Genomic DNA, 10,100 nt, shown 5'->3' with positions numbered 1-10,100 from the left:
GGACTTAACTGTCATTACACTGTAAATATACCTGTCCTGGGGGCAATGCTTGTCCACACCAGCTTGCTACCTTGGCATCAAACATCTCACTTCTTTTGATTCTTGGGTTATACTGCAACTGTGCTGATTTATCCTCTAGCTAGATTGATCCCGGAACCCCGAATTGTGCCGCAGCACCACGCGGGGCACTTGTTAAAATGCAGATTCTGTGGGGCCTAGGAGGGGACATTTCTATCAAGGAGCCAGATGGGGCCTGGGCCTGGTTTGAAGACCTTTGTTTTGGAGAACATGGAGTCAGTGAGTTGATGAGGAACAAACAAAGGACGAGCTCATTCGAGGAAAAAACAGAAGGAAGCACTTGAATCTGGGTTTCGTTTCACTCCCAAACTGCAGTCCACATAAGTATTTCCCTCAAATAACTTGAAAAACTTTATGAATCGTGTTTAAGTTTTTTACTCTCCAAATGTAATACAACTCTTCAGCTAAAACAGGAATAATGAGACAAAATGGTTCTGAAAAGTACAATAGAAAAATATTGTTCACTGGTTTATTTTTCCAAATGAGCATCAGGCTATTTACAAATACGCAGATCTCCAATGATGTGTATTAAAATGGCAAGTCTATCACTGTTTGAAATCTAAATGAAAAAAAAAATTTATTAAGGCACATTTGATCTGAGAGTTTAAAAAACTAACTTTCTGGTATAATAACAGATTGATTTCACTTTTGTCCCCAAAACACATAAGCACCAAAATTGTCAAAGAACACTTAATATTTAGTAAAACAGTAAGGAATATAAAAATTAAGGAGAGGAAAAATCGTTTCCAAAAGGAAATCTTTGGAGATCGGTTTACTGCAAATAAAAGACTAAACACACTCCTGATACACATAAATAATACTAACAGGTACTTAAGAAATGGCAGAGCTCTGAACAACAGATATTAAATAAATTAAAGGTATTTCAGATATAAAGGATCAAACAAAACAGTAATGAAAGAATGAAAACCATCTCCACCCACATAACACAGACAGGATGAAAGGAACAAAACCAAATACATTTTTCCCCAATGTTTTCATTAGGGGGTATGTGTGTGTTTCAGTTTGTGTACATCATCAGATTTATTGTAATAATTCATCTTTGTCATTTTAAACATTAATATTATACCCTTTAAAGAGAAGGGTCAAGAAGAGAAAATGCCAAATCCTTCTTGAAATTTCATGCCAGGTCCATTTAGGCCAAATGAACTACCACGAGAACGGCCACATATCTCACTGTGCTTTCTTTATGCCCCTTATTTTAAAACCTACGTGGCCAGCTGGGCGTGGTGGCTCACCCCTAGCACTGTGGGAGGCCCAGGTGGGTGGACTGCCAGAGGTCAGGAGTTCGTGACCAGTATGGCTAACATGGTGAAACCCCGTGTCTACTGAAAATACAAAAAAGTTAGCTGGGCGTGGTGGTATGTGCCTGTAATCCCAGCTACTCGGGAGGCAGAGGCAGAGGAATTGCTTGAACCAGGGAGGTGGAGGTTAAAGTGAGCCGAGATTGTGCCACTGCACTCCAGCCTGGGAGACAGACCGAGACTCTGTCTCAAAAAAATAAAAATAAAAAATAAAATAAAACAACCAACCAACCAAACAAAAACCCAAAAACCTACGTGGCCATGCTGAGCAGAGTACCATTGAGGGGAAATGATCAACTCTGGAAAGCTCTCCCGAAGACAATGATGAAACAGCTATTATCACATTTCCTTATCTTACAACTGGAACATGAAATGGCTTTAAAACAATTGTAAAAAAAAAACCAAAAAACAAAAAACAAAAGGTAGAATCTGTGGAATGTTAACAATCACAACAGAACATTTACCAGAGTTACAGTGTTTTGTTACAATAATACTTTGCAGGAATGTTCACGTTTTCTGCCATAGGACTGGCGAAAGGGTCTCAAAAGAAAACATTTCTTTAAAAAAGTTTTGTTCACCAGGTACATTTCAAGTCAGAGTTAAGCAGGTCTGCTACATAATGTTCAGCAAGAAGATGTGTTCAAAGGCAAACATTGATCACATTCTTGTTCAGAAAGCTCAATCTTAAAGGAGTCCTATGTAAGAAAACCACTTGTAAAATATATCCTTGTATACGGACTTCAAAAACTGATCATACAAAAAATTTTTGAAAAATAAATTAGATAATTAAAAATGTCTTTTCCAGCAATGCTGGACATTAGGCTGTCCTCACTGAGCCATTATTATTGCTGCTTTTACTGTAACTTGGATCATTTTTTTCTAGCCACATCTCAGCCAGCTGCTGTGTGGACCCATAGGTCGATGCTTTGGACCCCAAGCACATTTTGTACTGTTTGGGGTCAAGATTGGGATCACAAAAGACAGGATGGTGGACGTGGACTACTCCTACTTCTTGGCTCCTAAACGTCTTCAAACCTGCCTGGACAACCTTGTTGAAAAGGTCCACATCCTCCAGCCCCCAGCCTTGGATGGAAACATCAAAGCCGCCCGCTCGGACAAGATCTCCCTTATAAATACACGTGATGCCAAACCCATAGTTTCTCCAGAAGCCAGTTTTCTGAGTAAAGGCAAAATGGTTGTCACTGGGAACTTTCCCACTATAAACAATCTTTGGGTCATACTGGCTGAAGATGATTGGAAAATATATTTGTTGGCCCAGAACTGTATTTGCTCGACATCGCTGAAGGAATTCTGTAGTAAATACGAGGTCGACGTCGCAGAAGAAGAGCAAAGATTCATTGCTAAACTGGGAAGATCCTACCTCCAGGGCCAGGGCTCTTGAAAACTCTCCAGACACAGGCAAAATCTGCATGTCGGCTTTAGGATACTTAATGCGGTAATCTCTCATCAGTTCAACTTGTTTGGCCTTGTCAGGGTTGGAGTCAGAATTGAAAAGCAGAACCACGAGCTTGACGTTCTGATTGGGGATAAGACACGTCTTCTCAAAGTTTCCCATAAATCTCACAAACATGTCGAAACGCCCAGACAAAGGAATCAGTATGTTTATCTTTTTATCTTTGGGTTCTTTGTGCTCATTCTTCGACCCAGGGAGCTGAAAGGGGACAAGCTTCTTCAGGGAGTTTGAGAGAAAGGACAAGGATCCAGATTCCTGATTGATTCTCTTGGCCAACTCCTGTGCATCCAGCTCCTCATGCTCCACAAACTGGATCTTGCTGAAAGTCTGCTGTAAATACGCATGCCTTCTCACAGGGACTGTCATTTTCTTCCCTTTGTGCTTTTTGTACAGAAGCAGCAGGTCCAGGATGTACTCAGCCCCGTACATGGGGTTCACCCGGCGGTAGCCGTACTGGATCTCCTTGAAGTCAATGATGCGCCCTCTGGTCTTGGCGTTGGCATTGATCATCTCCATGACCTGCATGACAATGTCGTCCAAGGCTTCCCTCTGAGCGGAATCCATTCCTCTTCGAGGGGGCTGGCCGTCAACTGCCGAATACAAGTATTTTCCAGTCAGAAACTCCCATTCCAGAATCTCCTCTCGCTGGCGGGGCTGAAACCTCATGAAGGAGGGCGGGATTCCCAGCTGGAGGTCCTCTTTATGAATTTCTGTGTTGCTGTATTTGCTCATCAGGACAATCTCGCGGTGCAGCTGTATTGTGCGATGGCGGAGCTCGGCGATCTTGCGGCTGAGCATGTAGCTGTGGAGCCTGTACTGGTAGGGTGGGTTTTTGTTGGGGTGTAATGTGATAGCTTGGTGAATTTTACTGTTATGGAGATCTCTAATGTACCCCTTTTTGTTCTGTTCATAATTCTCATAAAAAAGCTGCTGCATCTGTTACGGGAAAAAAAGAGATCACAAATTTAGTATTCTATGATTGAGTGCCAGCACATGCTAAAGAAAACGCAAATATTAGAAATGTTTCTGAATGGACCACAGCACACAAAAGGCCCTAGATAAGGCCCAGTCAACAGCAGCCCAATGTGGTTAGAAGAATTCATACATAGAAACTGCTTAAGAAAATAAGGGTTAATAGCCAAAGTTGGCCAATATAATTTTACAGGCAAACAGAGTGATGAAAAAGTTGTCCCATAATGAAAAGGTATAAAATTGAGATCACGGTGCCACCACATGAGCATGCCTGAAAGATAATGCCACCCCCGTCCCACTATGCCTGTGAAAGGGGCCCACAGAGTCATGCGTCCCTGGCTGAAGACCTGAACAGCAGACTCTGCGGCTTCTATCTATGGGAATAAACTTCCTCCTGAGAGCCAGAAGAACTCCAGGCAAACAACCTGAGTGAACGGTTACCCTTCTTCCAGGGAGCTAAGGGAAAGGAAAGCCAATCAGGGCAGGAGGAGGCCTGGCCCTGCAAGGACGCTGTCAGGATGAAACAAGGCTCTGTGAAGTCTCTGGAAGGAAGCACTGAAAACCCTCTTCACGCTGCTGGCCTCCCTGTGTACGAGGAAGGTGCCCCTCTCCCAGGGCTTCTGTGGAGGCAGGAGCGGGCCTGCTTGCTCAGCATGGGGTCTCTGGCACAAGCACAGAGCTTGGAGCCTGGGGGCTCAGAAAATGCTGGCAAATGGGAAACAGGTAGGATGCACAGGGCTCACTATTCCACCAACTCTGCCTCCGCCCCGTGGCGCAGGTTTTGGGACACCATAAGCTTATGGGCCATCAGCCAAAATGGGTTCCCTCAAGTTAGGAAGGGAATGTGCCTGATGCCTCAGTACATCTGAGCAAGGAGATGAACGTTTTTACAAAGCCTGTTGGAAGGTAGAATAATAGTTTGCAAAAAATGTTCAGTGAAAGCATTTGATGTTGGTATCCGGTAAATTAGTCCTGTTTCAAGTTCATGGTGGTTTTTTGTTCATACTGTTAAACACTAACTCTTGATAAGGGATGATGCGGATTCTGGCGGACTGGTTTATTTGCCTTCCTGAGCCACTGCAACTACCATAATAGTAGAGAAATATAAATTGGCACTTTAATACCTTATTTCTTTTTCTCATAAAGTAAAAAGAAAACAGGGAGCCGGCATGCCTGCCAGGCCCCACACAGAGCTGGGGTCCGAAGAGTGCTGACCTTTACCTCCTGGACACCTGTGAGTCTGGTCTTAGAGCAAGAATTAGAGCAGAATTACAGGTTCTCCAAAGTGCCGCCGCTGTTTCCAACTTTCCTTCCCACACTGCTTATGCTTCCCACATGGGAGGTGCACACATGGACTTACCACTGAAATCCCTGCCACACTGTACAATTAATTAGAAAAGGTGGTCAGGTTTTCTACAGGGGTGGGAAGCAGGGCCTCCCTAGGATAGGAGGAGAAACTCCAACTCTGACCCCCATGCAGCACACAGGGCACACTTTATATGGAATTTTACATGCCTCTTCTGCTACCTACTCTCAACTTTACTATCAACTACAGGAAAGCAAATCTCAAACTCTTGTTTTAAGTAAACTGAAGCAAAGAAATAACCTGGGGCTTGCTGAGAGAAGGCAGTAAGCAACTGGCGCCAGAATTCCTTCAAGTCCTGGATGGGCGGGCCAGATACAAACAACATGAAGATATAGGCCCTGCCACTAGGCTTGGATTAACCACGTTAACTTATTTTTTTTTTTACTTTGCTTCTTCTGTGGGTCACAACAAAAGAAGCCTTATCAACTTCCTGCCCAAAGCATCCTTACTGTTCACTTTCCAGCTGGGCTGATTCTTGGGTACAAACAGCAGGGCTATAAGGTGGCAAATGTAGTATGAGGACTCAAAGAGAAGAAAGGTTTAGAAAGATTTGTTGCAGGCTCTAAAACCTTGAAGCAGCTATTGGTACCTTGTTCAGGGACTGCCACAGGCCTGCACCACTGCAAGCCCAGGTCCAGAAGTCTTTTCTGGATACCATAGATACCTAGAGTCTGCCAACAAAAACATCAACCAAAAAGCTGGATCGTTACAGCAAAGACACTAGTTTTAAAAACCTCAGCTACACAGCTTCTGGTCAGCTTCTCAATGCTTCACTCTTAAATGAGAATCAACAGTCAAGAATCATCAGGCAGCTGAAAAAGGGTTCCAAATGGGAATGATGGAAACAAAACAAAAGCAAAAAACCTTGGTGGAACAGAAACAACGCAGTGAACAGAAGAAAAACTCAAAAACAACAACGAAAAGCTACAGTATAGTCAAAGGGAAGATAGTGCATCCATGCAACCAAAACAGAAAACTATAAACATGAAAAATCAGAGGAAAAAACCCTCGAAACCAAACACAAAACAGTGAAACAAAGGAGTAGAGTTTGAAGATAAAATTGAAGAAATCCCTAGAAGATCATTAACGATAAAAAAAAGACAACAGGAGAGAAAAGTAATCATTCTAGGAACAAAAAGCACATAGGAGGGAAAACGACAATATAAAAAATGGATCCAGAATTAAGGGAGTCAGGTGCCTGGGTTAAACTCTAGGTATCCAGTATAAAAAGTACAGTGTAAAAGTATCCAGTATAAAAACTACAGGATAAAGCAATCTAAAAAGTTCCCAAGAGGAGGAAAAAGGGCATATACAAATAATCAGAAATGGAAATGGCACCGGACACAGATAACGCCACCGGAAGCTGAAGAACAACAATGCCTTCAAAAGTGGGAGGAGTGGAAAATTATTCTCAGTGTAGAATTCTCTTCCCAAACTATCCATCAAGTGAGTAGAGGGAAAGATGTTCAGATACTCAGGACTCAATTTTACCTTGCATTCCTTCCTTCCCAGGAAGTTATTAAAGGATGTGTTCCTCTAAAGCAAGGAAAGAAACCTGTAAAGAAGATGACAGGATCCAGGAAACAAGATGCATGGGCCAGAATGACCGTGCAAGGAGGTACCACACGGACAGCCCTGCGGCAGCTGCAGGAACATATGCAACCAGGGGAGGGCATGGGTGCTCACTGCCTCCATCTCCAGAGTCCAATTCAGTGCTTGATACATCGAGTTCATAACAAGTGAGGTCTTTAAGCAGAGCAAGTATGGAGAGATTGTTGAATGACATCAATACAGAAGGAAACAGCCGATGAGGACAGACACGGTATCTTATACATGGTAAAAAGCATACAAGGACAAGGCTGGGCTCCTCTGACCAGGATGTGTTTTAAAATGCAAAAATCAGTAGCATATTTAAAGAGAACATATATACTACTCTGGAGAGATGATGTAGTGGTCACCTGTTTTTACTCCCTAGACCAAATACAACTGCACACTTTATTCCTGGCTGTCCACACCCCACACAGGGAGGGCCGGTCCCCATGGGAGGCCTCTACATGACTGATTACTTCTCACAGACCCACTAGGACACCACATCCCCACACATTTTCAGGAATCCATTTCTCAAAACGTTTTAGAAGCTGCCTATGGTCGTTACTTTCACAGAGTGTGTGTGCTAAGGGGGTAAACATGGAGAAAAGTATTGACTAACAGGCTGCTAGAAGCTGTAAAACAGACTGAGGGTTTTAAACAACAGTGAAAAGGTGCTGTAAGTACCTTCTGGCTAAACTCTAAAAGTTTGAAATAAATGTGTTATATATATCTTTTTTTTTTTGAGACAGGGTCTCCTTCTGTCACCCAGGCTGGAGTACAGTGGTGTGATCTCAGCTCACTGCAACCTCCACCTCCCAGGGAGCTGGAACTACAGGCATGCACCACCACATACAGCTAATTTTTGTATTTTTTTGTAGAGACGGGGTTTCACCAGGTTGCCCAGGCTGGTCTTGAACTCCTGGGTTCAAGCAATCTGCTTGCCTCAGCCTCCCAAAGTCCTGGGATTACAGACGTGAGCCACCAAGCCGGACCATTTTCTTTTTTTAATGAAGAAATCTGTTATAAGATTAAAAGGTGTGTGTGAGTGGTGCGCATGCACATATGCTTGGAGGAGGGAGCACCTGAGACAAAGTGAACATAAAATAAAGCCAAGTCTATGCCCAGACTGCCTGGTGGCCCCTGCTCTGTCCCAGAGGATTTACTTTCATTAATTTATTACATTTATTAATGTTGCTACGATACATAAACAATTCAGACAAAGAAGTTCCTACCTGACAGACTGGGTAGAACACATACCTGTAATGATCTTTAAAAAAAATCTAAACTGACGTCAAGGAAATAGCTCACATTCTAAAAGAGGTTGATGCAGGTTTAAGCAACAGGTGAGCAGACACTCTGTCACAGCTAGGGACAAACACCTCCACCTTAACCAAGACCTGCCCAAATGGGCTTCGGATGGTGCCCTTCAGCCAATTTCTGTACAAAGCCTTGTAAATGGCTTTGGTGTAGAGGTAGGGAAACATTTTCTTGTTACCCTCAGTGTGTGGAATGGGAGAGGGAGAGGCAGAAATCAAATATGCTGTCTTTAGAGCTCTTTAAGAACAGGAAATGTGAAGTATAATTCAAAGCAAAAATGTCAATGAGATATTAAAGCCAGGTTAGGAAAGAAATCCATACATCATCTGTGATTTCTGAATGGAGCAGGAAGGAAAACCTAGAGAAGCTCGGATCCACCCCACCAGGCTCCAGGGCCATGGGGCCTCCAGGCCAGGCCTTGCTCTGAGTGTGAACGCCCCCCATGAAGCACCCTCTATCACCCTTCCCATCCTTCCCAGGTGCCCCTCCCATGTGACCACATCAAGAGATCTCAGTGCTTCTGGATGGAATCTTTGCCTCTGTGGCACTGCGGCCATCTGTATTGAACTTTGGAATACCCTGCAAGGTTCTCCTTGAAATATCTTGTTTTGTTTTTTTTTTTTTTTTTTTTTTAACCTCACCAAGTTTCCAGTTTCTCTGCTGTGATTTGGGTTTTCCCTACTTCCTACCTTTTATTTTTCTTTGAGGATGCCTATTTAAGAGGCATGCTATAGGTGAGATGAAACTGAATCATTTTGCTCTTAGGCACATCAGTGAGAAATGGTGGTCATTAAGCGTTTAATACCTACATCTCTAACCATCTTCCCGCTTTCCCTCATATTATGGGTTTTCCCTCATATTATGGGCTACGTCACTGCTCACCACTGGAATGCTATTAAGAAAGAAAGATGCAGGTAACATTTAATTACTGAGCTCCAGGCAATTTCCTGCATTCAACAGGAAATTGTTGAAATCCCTGACCCTTAAGTAGTATGGTCAGGTCAGGCATGGTGGCTCACGCCTGTAATCCCAGCAATTCGGGAGGCTGAGGCGGGGTGTATTATTTGAGAGCTCAGGAGTTCCACACCAGTCTGGGCAACATGGTGAAACCCTGTCTCTGCCAAAAAAAAAAAAAAAAAAAAAATTAGCCAGGGGTGGTGGCACATGCCTGTGGTCTCAGCTACTTGGGAGGCTGAGGTGGGGGAATCACTTGAGTCTGGGAGGCGGAGGTTGCAATGAGCCGAGATCGTGCCACTGCACTGCAGCCTGGGTGACAAAGTGAGACCCTGTCTCAAAAAAAAAAATAAATAAAATGTATAGTCACATGACTAAATCGCAATTTTCTTGTAACAGAAATAAAGCTACTATTTCTCTGGAAGAAAGTTTGGAATATAACTATTTCAAGAATAAAGCTGTAAGACCTTGGACAAGCTACTTGAATCGGTCAAGTCTCAAGTTTTCTCATTTATAAAATGACTGGGCTGGGCAGGGTGGCTCACGCCTATAACCTCAGCACTTTGTGGGGCTGAGGCGGGAGGACTGCTTGAGCCCAGGGATTCAAGATGAGTGTGGGCAAAATGGTGAAATCATGTCTCTACAAATAATTTAAAAATTAGCCAGACGTGGTGGCACATGCCTCTGGTCCCAGTTACTCAGGAGGCTGAGCAGGGAGGATCATGAGCCTGGGAGGTTGAGGCTGCAGTGACCCATGATCGCACTACTGCACTCCAGCCTAGGTGACAGAGCAAGACCCTGTCTCAAACAACAACAACAACAACAACCACCAAAAACCCCCCAAAAAAACCCACAAAAAAGTGACTGCACTGTACTAGACAGAGGATCTATCAAGGTAAAGAATTCAAAGATCTTATGTGACCATGTCAGAACAAGCCACAAATCCTCAAAGCCCAGCTCTGACGTTCTTCTGCCCACTCACTCTTGATATGGCTGAAGCTGCAGCAATATCTTCATTGACTAAAAC

The 10,100-nt window shown here is 43.5% G+C and overlaps 1 protein-coding gene across 1 annotated transcript in view; it reads right to left on the bottom strand.

The window, feature by feature from the left end:
• Nucleotides 1-533: 533 nt before the first annotated feature.
• The window catches only part of LOC105499247 (chondroitin sulfate synthase 1), a 74,582-nt gene continuing 65,015 nt past the window's right edge, over nucleotides 534-10,100 (bottom strand). Inside the window, exon 3 of the mRNA XM_011771759.3 lies at nucleotides 534-3,810. Coding sequence (XP_011770061.1) covers nucleotides 2,218-3,810 — 1,593 coding nt within the window. The 3' untranslated portion in view covers nucleotides 534-2,217. The remainder of the gene's footprint in view (nucleotides 3,811-10,100) is intronic.

The sequence above is a fragment of the Macaca nemestrina genome, chromosome 7 (assembly GCF_043159975.1).
Source record: "Macaca nemestrina isolate mMacNem1 chromosome 7, mMacNem.hap1, whole genome shotgun sequence".
Lineage (NCBI taxonomy): Eukaryota > Metazoa > Chordata > Mammalia > Primates > Cercopithecidae > Macaca > Macaca nemestrina.
This window is presented reverse-complemented; position numbering and strand designations above follow the sequence as displayed.